The 23345-nt window shown below is 41.3% G+C and overlaps 1 protein-coding gene across 1 annotated transcript in view; it reads left to right on the top strand.

Moving 5' to 3' along the window:
* LOC126253152 (uncharacterized) overlaps window positions 1–23345 on the top strand; it is a 287906-nt gene that overhangs the window by 200161 nt on the left and 64400 nt on the right. Inside the window, exon 8 of the mRNA XM_049954308.1 lies at window positions 7903–8030. Coding sequence (XP_049810265.1) covers window positions 7903–8030 — 128 coding nt within the window. The remainder of the gene's footprint in view (window positions 1–7902; window positions 8031–23345) is intronic.

Below are 23345 nucleotides of genomic sequence, written 5' to 3'. Positions count from 1 at the left end.
ACTAGCCCTTTCATTGTAACAACAAAATTGTATACACTTTCAAATTTATGTATCATTAAGGTAGGATTGGACTACTCTTTCAATTTGAGATCATTAAGTTTGTACTATTTTAACACTCTTTACCCAGACAATAACCTCTACAAAACAGAGACAATTTCCAGTAAAATTTTACTTCAAACAACCTTTAGACAAAATGTTTATAGTACCACTTGTGAAACAAGTAAGTTTTGAAAACAATTTTAAATCAGTAAACATTAGTACTCTCTTTTCCAAGTAATACTCTTTCCTAAACTGATTTTTAAGTTCATTTTCTGGTTAAGTTTCAAAACATTCAAACATGGACAGTCACTGTTATGTGTACGAGAAACATGTAATTCTTTCCCAGCACATTAAGTGTACTGGCATAAAACTTTGCCACACATCAAAAAAATGCACCATAGAATTGTTAATGCTTTTTATGCAAACAACATTCTCAGATTTCATTACTTAACAGTGAGGATCCTACTTGGAAAAGTGCATTGGATGGAAACTTTGTTCAAACACATTTTTGAACATTAGGATTATATTTCCATAAAACCAAACACAACATTACTGGTTCATACATTAATACATTTCTGACCTTTCGTGAGTGTGACAAAGTGGTTGTGCAATCAAGGTGGCGAGTGTGTGGTGGCTAGGTGGTCTTTCCATTGGCAATAATAAGCTCTATTTACCTCTTCTTGGCATTGTTAATAATAATTTTAGAGCTTTTCCCAAATCGAGATCACCATTTTACAGCCACATATTAAATCTGAGGCCATTCCATTCCACTTGTAATACTATAAGCCTCATCTGTGCTGTTTGCTCATCAGTTAATTGCTGTCAACTCCCCACTGTGCTCTCTTGTTTGGCACCCAGGCGAGCACCACCTTTCCTAGCACGCCAACTTGCTTCCGTTGCAGAGGGGAACTACATTGGGTTTTTCTTTATATAATGCAAAGTTCCTATGTATGAACCAGTTACAGTGTAGTTACCAACAAACATATTTTAAAAAAATCTCATCATTTAAGCATATTAAGAAGTCAACACAAATAAACATAATTAAATGCTGCTCTCCTCCAAATAATAGAAAGAACTTGACTTGCAAAGATTAAACATGTCATAAAACCTTTACACTTCTTTAAAGTAGATCAAAGACATTACATATTAGAGAATATATAATTTGCATTACTCATAATAAATCAATACAAATTATTTACAGTATTAAACTGTGGTTTTACAGGCTTACCTAACTAATAGTGCCAGAACTGTTGACTGCCAAACTTGTCTCTATCTGTGCGTATTGAACAGTACTGGTGTAATGTGCAACTCAAACCATAGCCATCATAATGTAATTCATGTCATTTGTAGCTGACCCCATTTATGTTAAGATACTTACAGCATCAGCTATTGGTGAAATTTTTGTTAATACTTTTTTTCCCCATGACGTTTCCCCCTGTGTCAATAATATGCTGTTCAGATTTGACATAATTCTGAGCAGTGGTTCTCTTCTTACAACATCTGGAAATTGGAACTTTAATTATGGACACACTGTATTTTGTTATGTTTAAAGGAGTACTCTTGAATGTAACTTATTCATTTAAAATATACTTGAACAATAAACAACGGCAACTTAATGAGCAAAGAGCAATTAGCACATGCAGTATTATTTAAAACAATACATGGAACATATGTAAAAGCACCTTGTGCAACTTATAACAACAGGACATAGAAAAATAGTTAACTCTCAACATACATGCATAGCCATAAATCAACACCGTATATACAAAGGTTAGATATAAACAGTTACATCAAACTAATATTATCAGTATAAGACATAGCCATGTATGTGTAAGGAATACATAATAGTAGGCAGAATATAAAATGTGTAGCAGGTTATTTATGAGTCCATAGTATGTTTTTAATAATTTGTCTCTATCTACTGTAATGAATATCAACCTAATTAAGAATATGTTCAAATCTTTTTTAGAATAGGTATTATTTATTTGTTGCTTTCACGTAAAGAATTTGTCTACAGCAACTCCCAGAAATGTGCAATTGTATATCTCATGCAGGAAAGAACATTAGTCTGAAGTTTTGTGTCTGGGCTGTTCTAGTAGTATTTATCTGCAAGAGTTTCCACTTACAAACAGGTTATTGACACTTAAGTATTTTTTAGCATTTTCAGTGCTCCACCAGTAATTTGTTTGCGTCACTGTAAACTAGAAGAAACCATTGTCAGCATACATAATAACATCGTTGCTTCCTGTTACAGTCAAGTCATGTACGTGTAGAATGTGCTGTCCCTTAAGACACTCCATACCTCACTTGCTGAAAGTCTGAGCAGACATTTTTAACTTTATTAAAATCAGTGCAGAGCAAATTATTTGAAGTGTCTTAATATAGTGGAACCTCAAATGTGTTTTTGCTGTGGTTTCTGTGCTTTGTTAAAGAATGAAGCAAATTATTTGAAATGTCTTCATATTGTGAAAAATTAGGTGTGCTTTTTGCTATGTTATCTGTTCATTGTTAAAGGTAAGATATACAAGTCATATAATGTAATCATAAATGTTTGGTGCAACCATAAAAGAATTAGATTTCTTCCAAGTTTAGTTTGACAGTATTATTTTCCCTTCTTAATCCAAACCTATGCTTTTAGTAACTAAACTTATAATTGGGGCACTGAATGGTCAATAGTCACTTAAAATGTGATAGGGTACTGGCATTGGTGCATTGGCACAGGGAATGAGCGACAGGGATGGAGGTGGCTGTGGGTGAGGGGCTGGAGGAGAATGAGATGAGGGTGTGTTTTAAGGACAATTTCCACATACATTGTTCATAAAACTGTTATTCGAGAGAGGATACAGATGCTACAGGTTGCGATGCAGCCACAGAATACAACCATGTTACACTCAGAAACATGTTCCAGCAATGGGGTTCAACCTGCTCTTCTACACATTAGTGATTTATTTGGGTGGACAGACAGATGGTTGTCATTTCTCTGCTGAAGTTGTAGGAGAGCTGGTATATGATACAATAACTTCCATTGTGTGCAGAAATGTGGAACATCTACCCACAATCTTGGCTCCTCCCCCCCCCCCCCCTTTTTTTATGACCAACTCAAAAAGTCTACTGCCATCTCTGCATAAGGGTTAGTTATCATTACAGTGGGGTGTCGCAGGATGTGGGTACTGTAATGTTTGCGTACGTCTGGTTAAAGTTAACCATAAATATGTGCTCATCTGGAGATAGATTGGGTCAAAAGTCAAATGATGGTTAACGTTTTGAAGGGCAGAGGGAAGAAAAAAGTGCCAAGGCAAGAGACAAGGGAAAAAAACCTCTGCGATAGTTAGGTCGGGTGCTAAGAGCAGTAGTGGATGTCTTGCTGCCTGCGACAGGTCATGCAAGGGTAGGCTTTGTCAGTGGTGGGTATCAGGCATGTCGATACCTTTCATGTTGTGTGGTGCTGTTACTCCGAGGCTGCCGTTGGGTGCTGGTGTTGATCTCTCGGTCCTGTAACTGTTAGATTGATCAGCCTAGGGCAAAAGTAGCTTTCCCAGGCCATCTCATCCAATCCTGTTACTGCTGATCCCATCAAAGAGACAATTGGAGAGTACACCTCTTATCACTCAGTATTATCCTGGTCTTGTGTGTATTAATCTGCTACATCGACAAAACTATGACTCCCTAAAATCATGCCCTGAAATGAGGTCCATTTTGTCCGACATTTTGCCCACCACACCTAGAATAGGTTTCCTTCACACTCCCAATGTTGGCAGTATCCTTGTCAGACCCTATGCTGCTTCTGCACCAATTCCCCTACCCCGTGGCTCCTATCCTTGTGACCATCCCTGCTATAAGACTTTCCCTCTGCATTCTCCTCCCAAAACCCATACCAGCCTTGTAACTGGCAAAACATATACTAGAAAAGGGAGCAATACCTGTGAAACGACACATAACTAGCAAAACATATACTTTCAAAGGGAAAGCCACCTGTGAAATAATGCCTGTCATGTACCAACTGTTATGTAAACAGTATTCGGCCTTTTACATTGACAGGACTAACATCAAGTTATTAATTACGGTGAATGGGCATAGGCAGAGGGTGTATCTTAGCAGCACACAATGTCCTGAACCTGTTTCAGAGCATGTTATACACCATAACAGTATGACCTTGGTGTCTGTTTCACCACACATTCCATCTGTATTTTTCCCTCAGACACCAGCTTCTTAGAACTCCACAGCTGGGAACTGGCAATACAACATATTCTTGGTTCTGGCCACCCGCCTGGCCTTAATTTATATTAATTTCTTCAGTCTCAGCATTTCTTATCAGGAACTATTCCTTTCTTCACTCCCCTTTCATTTTCTATATCTTTTATTTCCTGAACTGTCTATTCCCCCCCTCCCTCCACCGTCCTCTGCCCTTTCCACATCTGCCACATACAATGCAGTTAGCTTTCCATTCATATTAACTCTTGCACTATGTTTTGTCAGTAATCTGTGTATTGTTTATTATCCTGTCTTCCACCTTTAAACTCTTAGGTTTTCAAGTTTTGTCAGATGCTGTCCTGTCCAGCACGTCTCCCCTAATCCAGTGTTCTGGGAGACTTTTCCCAACTCATCTCATTTCCTAAACTTCACCAGCCCTTCTTATTCATCCCTCTTCCTTGTCCTTCAACTTTTCTGCCAGGAGGAGGAGCCACTGACTACAGAAGCTAGCAAATGTCAATACCTTTATATGTGTGTTCTGCTGTCACTTGGGGAGTAGTTTGTTTGTTTTTCATATATTCAATTACATTAAACTGTACAGGTACACGTGACATATGAACAGATGCACATTGGCTGAATGGTTGCACAAACCCAAATGAGGTATAGTATCCATATGTTGTCTGAGTGTCTTTGCATTCCAAATCAAATTACATCGAAAGATTTTGGTATTCTCTTTGTAAAAAATAATAATACATATCTAGCAAGATATGGTTAAGTACAATTCACCTTCTGCAAAGAATATGACTGGCTTGGTAACAAATGATTGATTTACACATTTGAGCTACTTATTTTGGAAATAAAATATTTCTGTTACGTTTTCTGAGATTGTGTAATACAAAATGGAAATTCTTAGTGTTTATGAATTTTAGTTAAACTTTGTTACACTTCTTATGTAAAGTAATTATTTCATGAAAAAGTCTTGGATAAAAAAAGTATTAGAAGAACATCACTTCTAATTTTTATTGTTCTGAAACTTTAAAACATACTCAAATTTCATAGACAACTAGCTCTACCTGAAATCACAAAAAAAATTGTTATCATTGTCATTAACCTGTCAGCCGAAGATTTTACTTGAAATTTCAAGTCTCACAATCTGTCTCAGTTTATTAGGCATCAAATTTTTAAGTTTTTAGTTTGTGGGCCATTCGACCAACTTTTCATTTTTTATTAACATAATCTCCTGAACTGTGGTGCTCATCAAATTCAGCAACATTTTTATGTTGCTGATAGATTTTGTGGTCTGAAGCTTAGAGAAAACCAATACTAAATACAATGCACTATTCTCACGCACTAACCACAATTGACTGTTATCGGTCAAATAGAGCACAAAATTTCTACAGAAACCAGAAACCTATGTATTGTGGACAACCTCTCCCAGTCTTGGCAAAAACTGCATCTATGAAATGCATAATTCATTTGTGGCATTGAAAGCGTAAACCACATGCATTAAGTAGAAAAGCATAAGGCATAGTGAGGGGTAAATGCAAGATGTGAAGATGTTTGTACATGCCAAGCATCACCAGTCAGTCAATAAGCAGCACACAAGTGTCAGATATGTTGCAGTACTGGAGGCAGACAAATCAAACACTTCCTGGAATTATGATTTCACTTATATATTCTAGGATAACATTACACTTTTTCATATGATTTAAAAAAATTTTGCTTTCTGCAGTGGTTGATTTATGTCTTCTTTTATTTTACACACATCAAAAAAAGTTTTGCATCACCTCGGTTCTGAGAGTTCTGGAACCTGTACAGAAAATTGGAATAGAGATCAACCTAAACATCATTTCCGCCCTTTTTATTGCTCATGAAAACCACACATTGCATGTTGTACTGCCATGCAGCGAAACATTCAGAGGTGGTGGTCCAGATTGCTGTACACACTGGCACCTCAAATACACCGTAGCATGTCCTTTTGCATTGACGCATGTCTGTATTCGTCGTGGCATACTATCCACATGTTCATCAAGGCACTGTTGGTCCAGATTGTCCCACTGCTCGACAGCGATTCGGCATAAACCCCTCATAATGGATGGTGGGTCAAGTTGTCCATAAACAGCTCTTTTCAGTCTATCCCAGGCATGTTCAATAGGGTTCATGTCTGGAGAACATGCTGGCCACTCTAGTCCAGTGATGTTGTTATCCTGAAGGAAATCATTCACAAGATGTGTATGATGGGGTGTGAATTGATATCCATGGAGATGAATGCCTCACCAATATGCTGCTGATATGGTTGCAGGATGGCATTCACTTATCATACAGTAGTTATGGCGCCTTCCATGACCACTAGCAGCATACATCAGTCCCACAAAATGCCACCTCAAAACAGCAGATAACCTCCACCTTGTTGCATTCACTGGACAGTGTGTCTAAGAAGTTCAGCCTGACCAAGTTGCCTCCAAACATGTTTCTGACAATTGTCTGGTTGAAGGAATATGCAGTACCCATCGGTGAAGAGAATGTGATGCCAATCCTGAGTGGTCCATTTGGCATGTTGTTGGGCTCATCTGTACCACGCTGCATGGTGTCGTGGTTGCAGAGATGGGTCTCACCATGGAAGTTGGAGGTGAAGTTGCACATCATGCAGCCTATTGCACACAGTTTGAGTCATAACACAACGTCCTGTGGCTGCACATAAAGCATTCCTCAGAGCCATAATCCATAGGCAGCGGTCATCCACTGACGGAGGCTTCATGAAAAATTGTGTTTTACTTGAAATCTTGTTATATTTGGACCCACCCCCTTTTAGTTATAGTATAACCAAAAACACTCATTAATTACTCTTGTTCCTCATGATTCTAGCCCCACATATTGTGGGGAACTGTGGAAAATATCCTGGCTAGACACAATAATATGCTGTGACACAGAACACTTATCATATATAACTTTTGTAGACTCTACTATGGATGAATTTGTGCTGCTTCTGCTTTGGAAATCAAACCATGTGTCACCAAGAAAGTTTCTTGTAAGATAATAACCAATTCTAGGATGCTTCAAAAATGAGATAAAAGAGAAGCCAGTCTTTACATTTTCATGTTGTCTGCTTATCCTTTTTTTAGTACCCACATCATTCTTGAATGCTGTAGGTATTTTGGAAAGCTATCTTAGCTAAATTACTCATTTAATATTTTAGGCAGGGGTCAGTACTGGACATTTACATTATGAAACTGGTAGTATCAAATTACCTAGCCAAACCCTTACTATAATTTCAGCTTTCATGGCACAAGGCAGTACTTACAGAGTGTGAAATTTTACAAAATAAAACACACCTAACACAAAATAGCAATATTGACTAATAATTCCATCATCCTGTCCATTTTTCATCGTATCAGTATTGTATAGATCTTGCTCTTTGCAAAATATCATTTACAGTTAGTTGCCTTAAAATAAATATTTCACTATGCACTGTGCAAAGAAAGACTAGATTGGTATAAATTGCATAAAAGAATGAAAAAGAATACTTTATTTGTTCTTTGACTTGAACTAAATTATTGGTTCTAAAAGTGTAATAACATTGTTTAGTCACTTCCATATTGGAACCTCTATATTGAAACCCATGCAATAACTGCTTGATAGAGAAGCCAGGTGTTAACAGAATATTGCTTGCAGGTTGGAAACTGGCTACGTATATACACCAGAAGGTGATGTTCATCCAGTTGAATGGTGTGACCTGAAACTATATCAGCATGGGGAATGTGGGACTCCACCTGTGGACCATGCATTTTCATTTAAAGCAGGTAATAATTTGATGTTAATGAATTATTTCAAACAAGTAGCAACATGTATGGCTCATAAATTTTGAACTATTGAATAATCTTTCTTTCTAAAAGACAACTGCATTCACTCTCAATGGACAGCTGTAGTTGGCATAGTGTTAACTCATTTGTTAAGTAAAATGGAAATGATCCATTGAATAAAATATACAGTAATGATCTGACAGCAGAGAGGAATATGAATATGAACATAGAGTATGGACAAATACTGTATTATGCCCTATGTTCCAGAGACAACTTGAAGGATCAAAAAATCTTTCAAATGGAACACTATAGGAAACTTTGCAAAATAAACAACTACTTTTCTGCTTCTTAGTTTTTGAGTCAAATTTATCATTAAATTAGTATGAGTAGAAGTAGAATACTTTATTATGATTAATAGTGCTTAGTAATTATGCTGTTTAAACTGATGATGGAAAGTATTTTATGATAACAAAAAATAATTATAGGGAAGACAACCCTCCACTCAGATTTAAGAAAAAGTTAGGTATGCACATAAAAAAGAATAATAGTAACTTAGGTTTGATACTTATCACTACCAGTCTCTTCCTTCGAGTATATCTGTGCTGTAATCATATAATTCCCAACTAAACAAGTTTATGATGTACACTTTTAGTACATTGGCAAGTAATATGCTATTTAATCTTGAGTCATTAAAAGGGAGACTTCTTCTTAATTTTGGATTTATTGATCTCATAATGTATATGGTGTGAACCACTTGATCGAAGTACAAGTTGCAGACAGGTGCAACAGAAAGACTATCAAACAAGCTACCTTTTGGCCAAAAAGACCTCCTTCCAAATTAGACACACCCAAATGCATCTCGCACATATATTACCACAGTTTCTGGCTGCTGAGGCCAGACTGTGAGCATCTGCACAGAATGGCAGAACCAACCTGGATGGGGGCAGGATGGGGGTGGGATAGCAGGGCAGAGTTGTGGGATGGTAAAGTGCTGCTTTTGGGAGCATACAGGGATGAGGTGGAAAGAGGGTGGACCAGCTAGTGCAGTCAGGAAGTTATATGGATGGCAGGTGTGTGTGTGTGGGGGGGGGGGGGGGGCAGTGGAAAAGGTGAGAATTAAAAATGCTGTGGATGTATTAGCGGAATAGAAGGCTGTGTAGTGAGGGAGTGAGAACATGGAATGGAATAGGTGGGTGAAGAACAATAATTAACGAAAGTTGTGGCCCAGAGGGTCATAAAAACTCTAGAACATATCACAGGGAAAGTTCCCACCTGCACAATTCAGGAAAGCTGCTTTTGGTAGGAAGGATGCTGGTGTCACAGCCTGTTAAGCACTTATTAAAATGAAGAACATCATGTTGGGCGACGTGCTCAATACTGGGTAGTCCAAATGTTTCTTGGTCACAGTTTGTTGGTGGCCATTCATGTGAACGGACAGCTTGTTGGTTGTCATGCCCACATAGAATGTAGCACAGTGACTGCACCTTAGCTTATAGAAGACATGACTGGCTTTACAGGTAGCACTGCCTTTGATGGGGTAGGTGACTAGACAGGAGGGAGGATGTATGGGACAGATCTTGCATCTAGGTCTATTACAGGGATGTGAGCCATGAGGCAAGGGTTTGGAAGCAGGGGTTGTGTAGGGTTGGGCAAGGATATTGTGTAGGTTCACTTGGTGCTGGAATACCAATGTGAGGAGGTGGCAAGAGTAGTGGGTATGACATTCTTCATGGCATACAGAACCTAGAACCTAAATAGACCTGAAACACAGTTATGAGCCTTTCCTCCAAAAGCCTTAGCTCCACAGAAGTATCAGTCCATTCCAAAGGCCTCACCTTTTACTCCACTTCTAAATTCCATCATGCGCGACTTGTTAAAGATCTTCTCTCCTTCATCCAGTCCCTGCAGTGTAAACTTTTTTCACCACCAACCCTGACACTCACACTCCACCAAAGAAACCTGCCTGACTCAATTCACTCCTGCATCCAACCATCATCCACCCCCACTGCCCCAAAATCACCCTCTGTTAACTTCCCAGATTTTTTTAACCTTGAACCTTGCCTCATCTTCATTCCCAAAAATCTCTCAAAATGGAAGTTAACCTAATATCTGCAGAAAGACTGTAAGTCACCATCTAAAAACTGACTGCAATCTTGTAATCCTACTGGCTGACAGAGGCTCTACCACGATTGTGTTGAACCAAAAAGATTACCCGGCATAAGGACTCCACTAGCTGTCAGACTCATTCTACAAACTCAGCCACATTGAGCTCATTCCAGAAATCCAGCAGGATCTCCAGTCTCTCCCCAAATCCTTAGGCCCATCCCAGAATCTCTCCCGAGAGTCTATTTCTCTCCTCACCCCTACCACTCCCCACACTCCATCCTTCCATATGCTTCCTGAAGTTCATAAATCCAACCAGTCAGGACACCCAATTATGGTCAGTTACTATGATCCCACTGAGAGAAGCTCTAGTCTCACAGACCTACACCTTCAGCCTATTACCTGCAACCTGCCCTCCTATATAAAAGATACTGATCATTTCCTCCTCTGACTCTTCCTGTTCCTTTATTACATGGTACCCTGCTTGTCACTATTGATGCCAACTCCCTTTACACTAACATCCCTAGTGCCCATGGCCTTTGGTGCTATTGAACACTACCTTCCCCAATGCCCAATGGATTCCAAACCTACAACCTCCTTCCTGGTCACCATGACCAACTATATCCTCACCACAATTATTTATCCTTTGAAAAGATCAAATCTGGGGTATGGCAGCAGGCACCCGCATGGCACCATCTTAGTCCAAGGTATTCATGGACCACCTAGAGGAATCCTTTCTAACCACCCAGAATCCCAAATGCCTCACCTGGTTCAGATTCACTGATGGCATCTTCATGATCTGGATCAAGTGTGAGGACACACTGTCCATATTCTTCCAGAACCTCAACATCATCTCCCCCATTCGCTTCACCTAGTCCTCCTCAACCCAACAAGCCACATCCCTCGATGGTGACCTCCAGCTCAAAGGTGGTTACATCAGTACTTTCATCCACATCAAACCTACCAATCACCACCAATATCTCTGCTTTAACAGCTGCCACCCATTCCATATCAAAGAAGTCCCTTCCATACAGCATAGCTACCTAGGGTCTTCGCATCTGCAGTGATGAGCTGTCTCTCTTGAAATATACCAAGCACCTCACTGAGGTCTTCACAGACCATAATTACCCTCACAACCTTGTACAGAAACAGAACTCCCATCACCACTCACCTCCCGAAGTCCCATCATCCGGCCACAGAGGAGTATTCCCCTCGTGATTCAGTACTGCTCAGCTCTGGAGCAACTGAATTACACTCTACACCAGGGTTTCAACTACCTCTCATCATGCTCTGAAATGAGGAATGTCCTACCCACTATCCTTCCCACCCCCATCACAGTGGTATTCCACCACCCACCGAACCTACACAATATCCTTGTCCATCCAACACAACCCCTGCTCCCAACCGCTTGCCTCATGGCTCACATCCTCGTAATAGACCTAGATGCAAGACCTGTCCTATATGTCCTTCCACCACCACCACCACCACCACCACCACCAACTCCTGTCCGGTCACAAGCATCACCTATCCCATCAAAGCCAGGGCTACCTGTGAACCCAGTCACACACAGCACAGTGGTTGCAACTTTTTAAACAGAGCCATGCATAACCCAAGTACCTAAAACATTAGTAACCACTGGCAAAGGCACAACAGGTTTGCTCATATGAACTGCTGTGGCATGCCTTGAGATCTGCATTCGGTAGTGTTCACTGTACTTCAAATTCATCTTACCTCATACGAACTGAGCAGCCAATTAACTTGCCTAAATATGCATAATGTTATACTACCAACAGCAACTTTTCTTAATTGCACAGGTGGAAACTGTTCCTGCAGTATATCATATGTTCCTGTAACCCTCTGGCATCAACCTTTGTTAGTCATTGTCCTTCACCACCTATCCTCATCCCTGTTCTCATTCCAGCACTGCACAGCCCTCTGTTCCACCTACATATTCCCAGTCCTTTTACTTCTCTTTTTTTCTGCTGCTGCCCCCCCCCCCCCCCCCCCCGCTCTACCTGTCCCTCCTGGCTGTATCTAGCTGCCCTATCCTCTCTCCACCTCATCCCTGAATGCTCCCATAAGCAGCACTTTATCACCCTCCACCCCTATCCCACTATCCCCCTCCCCCATCTTCCCAATACCAAGATTGCTCCTCCCATCATGTGCAGCTGCTTGCAGTCTGGTCTTGGCAGCCAGAGATAGTGATCATGGGAGTGTGAGCACTGTGTGTGTGTGTGGAGGGCGGGGGGGTCTTTTTTTTTTCCTTCGGGAGAAGGCCTTTTTGGCCAAAAACTAACTCTATCCTAATAATAATACAGTTTTATTATATAAAACTAATGCTAATACTAAGTTACAACTTGCCAAAATTATCATTTCTTCCTCCACGAGTTCTTGTACTGAAAAGTAGCATTTCTCTCTCTGAATTTATTGCAGCAGGCTTATTTTTAGATAATCTACCTTCATATTATGTAAGTTTTAGTGTATTAAATTATTATATTTTTTCATCCTTCTATACTATAGAATCTGTGCACACAATGTCAACTGGTATGTGATAATCATAAAACTTTCTCTCTCTCTGAAGACTATACCACGCCTATTGACAGACTGGTAGAGACTGCGATATGCTATATTTAGGTACAGCACTTGCGTCAGCATAGTTTTTCTGATGTTTGCATTGCAATTGTGAAACTGTTTAATTTATCTGATAGGGAGTTAATATGTTTCTTCCAATATAACTTTTTGTTTGCCTTTAGTCCAACGAATTGGATCGTAACTTCTTCCATAAGTTGACTGTTAAGCTGTATTATAAGCTCTACACACATTTGTTCTATGGACATAGAATTAAAATCATCTTAGTTGTACTTCACATTTCATAGAATACATTTCAGATACTACCATTGTATTTAATATTATACAGGGGCAAAAAAAAAAAAAAAAAAAAAAAAAAAAAAAAAAAAAAAAAAAAAAAACATTATGTCTAGACTGACTATTAAAGGAAGGAAGGAATATGGAGTCAAACATCCCATCAACATCAATGCCATTATGGAATCGGCCTTAAGTCAAGATGGACAAAGATTGTGAAGGAAACATTGTAGTACCTCCATTCACATCAAACCTACCAACTACCAACAATAATTTCACTTTGACCGCTGCCACCTATTCCATACAAAGAAGTCGCTTCCATAAACCCTAGCTATCTGTGGTCGCTGCATCTATAGTGCTGAGCAGCCCCTCTCCAAATATGCTGAGGGTTTCACTGAGGCCTTGACAGACCAAAATTACTTTACCACCCTTGTCTAGAAATATATCTTCCATGCCTTGTCCTACCACCTCTTACATACCCACCTCGGGCCTCAAAGGAGCACCTCTCTCATAACTCAGCACCACCCAAGACTGGAACAACTGAATCACATTCTCCATCAGGCCTTTGACTACCTCTCATCACACTCCAAAATGAGGAGTATTCTCCCCACCCTCCCACAGTGGTGTTCTACCACCCACGAGACCTATACAATACCCTTGCCTGTTCTTATTCCATCTCTCCTCCTAACCCATTGCCTCATGCCTCGTATCCCTGCAGTAGACCTAGAAGCAAGGCCTGCCCCATACATCCTCCCACTATCACCTACAACATTCCTGTCTCAGACATCTCTTACCCCATCAAAGGCAGGGCTACCTATGAAAGCAGCTATTTGATTCACAAAGTGAACTTCAACCAGCGTGCCACTTTCTAGATGGACATGAAAACTAACAAGCCATCTTTCGCATGCCACCACCAAACTATGGCCAAAAACAGCTGAACCATCCATTTGCTGAATATGCTGCCCAACACAATGTGCTTCACTTTGATGACTGCTTCACAGCCTATGCCTTCTGGATTCTTACTACCACCACCAGCTTTTCTGAATTGCACAGATGGGAACTCTCCCTATAACATACCCTTTGTTTCTGTAACCCACCACGGTCTCAACATTTGCTAGTCCCTCTCCCCCACCCACCTAACCCCTTCCCTGCTCTCACTCCAGCACTACACACTCCTATCCCACCATTGCTCCCATCAGTCTTTTACCCTTCACTGTTTCTCTCCTCACCCTCCCTCCACCCATTCCCAAGGACAGATCACAACACTCCAAGGACAGATCACAACACTGCACCTAGTTGCACCATCCTGTCCCCACCATGTCCCTGCACACTCACACATGCATCACAGCACCTTCCCCCATCCCTGCCCTGCTATCCCTTTCCCTCTTCACCTCATGCCTCATCCTTACCCACACCACGCACCCCAGCAGATTGCTATTCATGTCAGATGCAGAAACAGTTGAAATCAGGCGCTCCTGTGACCAGAGACAGTAATATGTTTGAGAGTTGTACTTGTGTGAGTGAAAGATGGACCTTGTCCAAAAGTTTCATATTTTAGCAGTCATTTTCATTATACCTGTCTGTGACTCCATGTCTCCTCTATGTGGTGAGTAGCAGTCTATCCTTTCCATGTTGTTTTTAAACTGGTTGTGGCCTTAGATTATGATAGAATATCTTTGTCATTAGTCAACACCCACTGAAATAGTCATAATCAGTTTTACATTACAAATTGTACTGATCAGCAGAAGTTAGATTTAAAATATGGATGAGTTTACCAAGTAAATGTAAGCATTTAATGGATACAACAGTAAATATTACAAAAACTAAAGTCTTCTACACCATGAACACTGGTATATCTACTGAAGATTCCCCTACAACATATACCATTACTCAGTTTACAGTATTTGCAAATGCCTTTCAAACTTCTCTCTCACAGACAATGGCAATTTGCTGTACAGCTTCAAGCCAGTATAGTTGTAGTTGTTTTGACATTTGTACTGAGTCTGGTGCACTCTATGTTTAGGTTCTTTTCATTTCTGGTATCATGATTATGGGTAGTGCTTCTTTGGGGTAAGCTCTGTGAGTGATTTTTTTTTTTTTTTTAATTGCGAGAAAGCGGACTTTAATATATTAACTTAGCTGAAAAATAGCCAACATGATTCCCAACTCGTATTATCCCTGATTGTCCTGGTGCTTTCTTTTCCCACACGAGCACTGTCTATGTACTAGGTGAGTTGCTCTAAATAATATTTCCATACACCAAAACCCCCGGGTTCCACTGTCACACACAATTCAGCATGTACTGTGGGCTGTTGCCTATCCAGGCTGGACAATAACACCATGGGAGTTGTCAGCTTAATATCTCACAGCCACTATGGTAACATGAAGTGTCAGCTTTGCTGCTAGAGATGTGAGAATTAGTACTGCCATTGGTGGTATTGTTTCTTCTCCCACTAGTCACTACACCCACTGATTGTCACAGCAGTATTCTATTGCCAGGCTGCTATAAAGTACACTGCTTTGCCAACCAGAGCCAGTTCACATCTGGCACTGAACTGTCAGTCCCTCAATTCAAGTTCCTTTGCACCAGTGCAGTCCTCCACTTGAAGTCACACCTGAGTCTTCCTCCACATCTTATCCAAGTTTTCCATCCCAGCCAACAATGTCTTCACTCCAAGTCGTATCCAAGTCTTCACTCTGCACCACATCCAATTTCTCCATACTGGCTGATGAAGCCTTCACTCTCAGCCACATCCAGAATTTTCACTCCACTTCTTGTCCAAGTTCTCCACACTGGGCTCAGTTTCGGGCACACACATGGCCCATCTCTATGCAACTCACTGCCACTCCCGGATGAAGCTGGCCATACTGCAGCCCATTCAGTGTAGCACATCTCTTCATGTTGTCCACAACAGGTACACTACATCCTGCCAGCTATAGGCTTTGCCTCACCAACACCTCTCTTCAGGACTGTCCTTGAGTCCTAACATTCTTCACCAATATAGCTTTGCCAACATTGCCATTGTCAGGACTCTGCCAGTTCTACGAGGGTTGACTGAAAAGTAATGCCTCCACCTTCGTAACTCTTCAACAGTTGGCAGCATTGGTATGTGGCAGGTACTGGCATGTTCCGAAGCGTCTTCTCTATGGCTCCAGTTGGCGGGAAGCCTTAGTATTGAACGGTTGTGTTGTTACAGTGTAAAGTGTGGAACCCTGTGCAGATGGTCAGTCAATGTGATTCAAGCAATGTGCAGTAATTGAAATCTTGACAGCAGAAGGTGTCACCCAAAAGGAGATTCATCAGAGAATGAAAGCAGTTTATGGTGACTGTGTTGATGTGAGTTCTGTGTGTCGTTGGGTGAGTACGTTTAAAGATGTTGAGGCAGGACCACCTGACGTGCATGACAAAGAAAGAGTTGGATGTTCTGTGACAGCAACCACCGAATTTCATGAGCAAAATGTTGACAGATTGATTCAGGGTGATCGTTGTATCACTCAAGAGAAGAATTGCAAGCACAATTGGCATTTCACAAGAATGTGTGGGTCACATTATTGCTTTGCTTGTCTATCGGAAGATCTGTGCACAATAGGTACCCCGGATGCTGACTCCTGAAATGAAAGCGCACACACCTGAAATTCGCCAGGAACTCCTCTCGCTTTATAAGAATGAAGGTGACGCCTTTCCCCATTCAATTGTGACAGGAGACAAAACGTGGGTACACCATTATGACCCAGAGACCATACATCAGTCTATGGAATATTGACACAAAGACTCGCACCAGAGAAAGAAATTCAAGACACAGCCCTCAGCTGGAAAAATCATTTTCACAGTGTTCTGGGATGCAGATGGTGTTATCCATGTTGATTTCCTTGATTGTGGAACAACAATAAATTCAGAGCTCTACATCACAATGCTGCAGACTCTGAAACAATGGCTAACAAGGGTCCGAAAGGGAAAGGAAAGTGTTTTGTTGCAGCATGACAATGCCAAACCACACACTTCACGTGACACCACAGCAGAACTTCAGAGACTGAATCTCACCACCATACTGAATCCTCCATACAGTCCAGATTTAGCACCGTCTGACTTCCATCTGATCCCAATAATGAAAGACAATCTGTGGGGACATCATTATTCTTCTGATGAAGAAATTAAGAGAACTGTGAGACTGTGGTTCCAGAAACATAGTGTCGACCTCTTCCGTGGCAGCTTCAGAAAACTTGTTCATCATTGGCAGAAATGTATCCAATTGGCTGGTGATTATGTGGAAAAGCGAATGTTGGCAATTAAAGATCACAGTCTAAGGATTATTTCCACATTTGATTTATTAAAATATTCCCATCCAAACCCAATTAACGAAGGTGGAGGCATTACTTTCCATTCAACCCTCATATGTCAGTGATTATCAGGGGTGTGGACACAAGTAGTGTCGTAGCAAGTCTGAATTACTGTTTCATTGTATTCCATTATTAAGAGTAAATGATGTTCTTCTGTTCTTGCTACCTGGGGCATGTTAAATGGCATGGCTCTCACAGCCACAACATAAAACTAGGTGACAAGAGGTGAATTTCATCCCACCAATGCTTGTCAGACTTTTCTATACTTTGTGCATGTTTGTCCAGTGTAGCTACCCACCTCTGTATGCTACTTAGGATGGCTCTCACCTCATACATTTTGGCTTCATCACATTCAGCTGTATCAGCACAGTTGGTGCTGCTACAGTACATACAATGAAACACCAAACTTCTACACAATGTAAGCTGCCTGCCATTTCCCACCATGTGTGAAACCATCACTGTTGCTCCAAGCCAACCCCATCAGCACCCTGCTGATATCCACGAACACATCAACAGCTAGCTAATTTTGTTGGTTCTCCACTGACATCCCACTGGTGCATCATTCCCAGCCAAGCCCATCAACACCCTGGTGAGGTCCCACCACGTATCAACAGCTGACTGAGCCCATTGTTTCTCCACTGATGTCCAACCATTCCATCGGTTGCAGCCAGGCCCACCTATAGATTGCTAACATCTCAACAGAGCATCAAAAATTGACTGAGCTAGTTGGCTGTCTGCTGAAGTCACACAGATTTGTCACATTCAGCCGAGCCGGTCAGCACCCTATCGATGTGCCACAAGCATTTCGATATCCGGCCAAGCCCATTGCTTGCCTCCCAATGTCCCACAGACCCATCACTCGTTTGACTGAGTTCATTGCTTCCCTGATGATGTCCCATTGGCCTGTTACTCATCTGACCAAATCCATAACTTCCCTGCCAACATGCCACAAAGCTGTCACCTTCCAACCAAGCCTGTCATCATCCTACTAGCATCACACCAGTCTATCACCTGCTGCTACTGATTCCTTCACAGTGACCCTTGTCACTGCACTAATATCTGGTTGAGCATCTGCTACTGGTGGGCTCCAAGAAGATGATGGCTGCTGCCACTGCACTACCTGCTGCTGGCGCCACTGCCACCAGCCCTCTTGATGCTAATGTTGTATTTCCTGCATCATTTCCTCCTGCCTTAGAGCCCTCGATCAAGTTATCACTCACATTCCCTGTCACTTCTACTGTCCTTTTCCTCTTGTGCTTGGTGGGGTTTTCGCAGAAATTCTAACACAAAAAGCACTGGTCTGCACCTGACCTTGTGACTGTCACCAACTCCCATAGCCAGCCAATCTTTCCTTGACAATGGCTTTGCCTGGTTGTGGATTTTCAGGTCCCCATCACAGTGGCCTCTGCTATTGGCTACAACAGTGCCACACTGGATGACTTGCCAACATATCAGCATTGTCACATCTTGTAGAACCACTGTTGAGCAATTGTTGTCCTCTCAATGGCCACCGATGCCTGCCACCACCAGCTTGCCACTCTCAGAGTGCCTCCTCCTGGCAGCAGATGATTCATGTCTGAGGCAGCTCTGGGATCCACTGTTATACAACACAGCTGTATTATGTGGGCTGCTGCCTCTCCAGGCCACTGGTGATACCATCAGCTTCACCACTAAAGGTACGAGAGATGCTGCAATTAATACTGCCATCGTGGGCACCAGTCATGTGCCCACTGATAGTCACACCAGTATTGTACCACTGGGTGGCTGTAAAGGACATTGCTCAGTTGACAAGAGCCAGTTTTCATCAGGAGTCACTCCAGGCTGATGTTGACCACTATTGCTGTTCCCTCGATTGGAGCTCCCTTCACCCTATTGCAGTCCTTTGCTCAGAGTCACATCCGAGTCTCCATCTGCATCTTAATTGAATTCTCCTTACCAGCTGCCAACACCTTTGCTCTAAGCTGAATTCTGAGTCTTTGCCCCCTGTCTTGTATGAGTTCTCCATATTGAGTGTGATGTGGGCCATCAGTGGACAACTCTTCATCACTCACTGACTACACCAGCTGCATCCACATTCCATCTGATCGAGCCCATCTCCCTGCATATCATCTGCAGCAGACATGCTACCCCTGACTAGCTATGAGTTTCAGCTTGCAGGAACCTCTCTCCTTGAGCCCAGCGACTCTCCTCTGATATGGCCATTCTGACATCTCCTTGTCAGTACTCTCTCACTGTTACATCAGTGACTATCAATGGAGTGTAACCAAGCAGTGTTGTTTCAAACCTGGATGACTGTTTTGTGTTCAGTTATTGAGAGTAAATAAAGCTAATTTATTTTGGCTACCTGGGATTCTTTTTTTTTTTTTTTTAGTTTATGCAGTGGAGCACATCTGACACACATATGGGCTCTGCCATACCCATGTGCTAAGGTCTAACTGCAGCTGCACCTTGAGAAGTGTAGGTACAGAAGAGGCAGGGTCTGGGATAGAAAAGGGTTGGGGACGAGACACTAGTACTGCCTGTGGGAGCATGCAGGGATGTCGAGGGGACAGGATAGGCCTGCTAGGTGCAGTAACAATAGGCTGTGATGGGGAAGGGGAAAGAGAGGGGGAGGCAAAGGAGAGGATAGAAGTATGGAAGGAGAAAGAACTGTGCTGGTGCATTGGAGGAGTAGAAGAAGACATGTTGTACTGGAATGGGAGCAGAGGCAGTGAAAGGCAGGTTCAGTGCAGGAACTATTGAACATTGAGGTCAGAATTGTTATAGGAACCAAGGCTATGTTGTAGGGAGAGTTCTTGTCAGCACAGTTCAGAAAAGCTGGTATTGGTTGGAAGAATTCAGATGGCACAGACTGTGAAACCGTCATTCAAGTTAAGCACATCACATGACAGGTTTGACATAGGGGTTGAAATAAACAACTCTGGATGCCAAACACTGGTGAGCCCACCCCAGTCTCGATGTCTAAGTCTGGCAAGGATACTAAAATTGTATTGAATAGCTTTTGGAATTATTTATCACAATGAGAGATCACAAAACAAACAAGCCTGTAATACTGACAGTTTACAGGCCACCAACAGCAAGTGCTTCTACTTCTACTTGTATTTCTACTTCTACTTCCACAGGGATACTCAGCAAATCACATTTAAGTGCCTGGCAGAGGGTTCATCGAACCACCTTCACAATTCTCAGTTATTCCAATCTCGTATAGCACGCGGAAAGAATGAATACTTATATCTTTCCATACAAGCTCTGATTTCCCTTATTTTATCATGGTATCATTTCTCACTATGTAGGTCAGTGTCAATAAAATATTTTCACATTTGGAGGAGAAAGTTGGTGATTGGAATTTCGTGAGAAGATTCCATCGCAACGAAAAACGCCTTTCTTTTAACGACGTCCAGCCCAAATCCTGTATCATATCTGTGACACTCTCTCCCATATTTCATGATAATGCAAAATGTGCTGCCCTTCTTTGATTTTTGATGTACTCCATCAGTCCTATCTGGTAAGGATCCCACGCTGTGCAGCAGTATTCTAAAAGAGGACGGACAAGCATAGTGTAGGCAGTCTCCTTAGTAGATCTGTTACTTTTTCTAAGTGTCCTGCCAATAAAACACAGTCTTTTGTTAGCCTTACCCACAACATTTTCTGTGTGTTCCTTCCAATTTAAGTTGTTTGTAATTGTAATACCTAGGTATTTAGTTGAATTTACAGCTTTTTGATTAGACTGATTTATTTTGTAACCAAAGTTTAACGAATTCCGTTTAGCACTCATGTGGATGACCTCACACTTTTCATTATTTAGGGTCAACTGCCAATTTTTGCACCATTCAGATATCTTTTCTAAATTGTTTTTCAATTTGTTTTGATCTTCTGATGACTTTATTAGTTGATAAACGACAGCGTCATCTGCAAATAACGTAAGATTGTCTCCCAAATCATTTATATAGATAAGGAACAGCAAAAGGCCTATAACACTACCTTGGGGAATGCCAGAAATCACTTTTGTTTTACTTGATGACTTTCAGTCATTTACTGCGAACTGTGACCTCTCTGACAGGAAATCACAAATCCAGTCACATAACTTAGACGATATTCCATAAGCACACAACGTCACTGCAAGCCACTTGTGTGGTACAGTGTCAAAAGCCTTCCAGAAATCCAGAAATACGGAATCTATCTGCAATCCCTTGTCAGTAGCACTCAACATATCATGTGAATAAAGAGCTAGTTGTGTTTCACAGGAACAACATTTCCTAAACCCATGTTGACTCTGTGTCAATAGACAGTTTTCTTTGAGGTAATTCATAATGTTTGAACACAATATATGTTTCAAAATCCTGCTGTATATTAACGTTAATGATATGGGCTTGTAATTTAGTGGATTACTCCTATTACTTTTCTTGAATATTGATGTGACCTGTGCAACTTTCCAGTCTTTGGGTACAGATCTTTCATCGAGCGAATGGTTGTATGTGATTGTTAAGTATGGAGCTAATGCATCAGCATACTCTGAAAAGAACCTAATTGGTATACAGTCTGGACCACAAGACTTGCTTTTTTATTAAGTGATTTAAGTTGCTACACTACTCTGAGGATATTTACTTCTATGTTACTCATATTAGCAGCTGTTCTCTATTCAAATTCTGGAATATTTAATTCATCTTCTTTTGTGAAGGCATTTCGAAAGGCTGTGTTTAGTAACTCTGCCTTGGCAGCACTGTCTTCGATAGTATCTCCATTGCTATTGCGCAGAGAAGGCATTGCTTGTTTCTTGCCGCTAACATACTTCACATACAACCAGAATCTCTTTGGATTTTCTGCCAGCTTTCGAGACAAAGTTCCAAAGTGAAAACTGTTATAAGCATTGTGGAAACTGTTATAAGCATCTTGCACTGAAGTCCGTGCTAAATTTCAAGCTTATGTAAAAGATTGCCAATCTTGGGGATTTTGCGTCTGTTTAAATTTGGTATGTTTGTTTCGTTGTTTCTGCAACAGTGTTCTAACCCGTTTTGTGTACCAAGGAGGATCAGCTCTGTCATTTGTTAATTTATTTGGTATAAATCTCTCAATTGCTGCCAATACTATTTCTTTGAATTCAAGCCACATCTGGTCTACAATTGCTCAGTCTTCTGCTCCTTATTGTTTGCTCTCTTCTTTGGTCCTACCATTGCACCTCTTGCAATCGATTCTGGTGTTCCACTGAATGGTCATAAGTGTCCAACATGCATGATCGTTGATCTCCCTGGCAAGTATAGCTTCATATTTACAGGTAACATAGTTTAAATCATCCCCCCCATGAACCATGGACCTTGCTGTTGGTGGGGAGGCTTGCGTGCCTCAGTGATACAGATAGCCGTACCATAGGTGCAACCACAATGAAGGGGTATCTGTTGAGAGGCCAGACAAATGTGTGGTTCCTGAAGAGGGGCAGCAGGCTTTTCAATAGTTGCAGGGGCAACAGTCTGGATGATTGACTGATCTGGCCCTGTAACACTGACCAAAACGGCCTTGCTGTTTTGGTACTGCGAACGGCTGAAAGCAAGGGGAAACTACAGCCGTAATTTTTCCCAAGGGTATGCAGCTTTACTGTATGATTAAATGATGATGGCGTCCTCTTGAGTAAAATATTCCGGAGGTAAAGTAGTCCCCCATTTGGATCTCCGAGTGGGGACTACTCAAGAGGACATCGTTATCAGGAGAAAGAAAACTGGCATTCTATGGATCGGAGCGTGGAATGTCAGATCCCTTAATTGGGCAGGTAGGTTAGAAAATTTAAAAAGGGAAACGGATGGGTTAAAGTTAGATATAGTGGGAATTAGTGAAGTTCGGTGGCAGGAGGAACAAGACTTTTGGTCAGGTGAATACAGGGTTATAAATATAAAATCAAATAGGGGTAATGCAGAAGTAGGTTTAATAATGAATAAAAAAATAGGAGTGCGGGTAAGCTACTACAAACAGCATAGTGAACGCATTATTGTGGCCAAGATAGAAACAAAGCCCACGCCTACT

Source organism: Schistocerca nitens, chromosome 4, assembly GCF_023898315.1.
Source record: "Schistocerca nitens isolate TAMUIC-IGC-003100 chromosome 4, iqSchNite1.1, whole genome shotgun sequence".
Taxonomy (NCBI): Eukaryota; Metazoa; Arthropoda; class Insecta; order Orthoptera; family Acrididae; genus Schistocerca; species Schistocerca nitens.
Note: the sequence above shows the minus strand (reverse complement) of the source record. Positions and strands in the feature narration are given on the sequence as shown.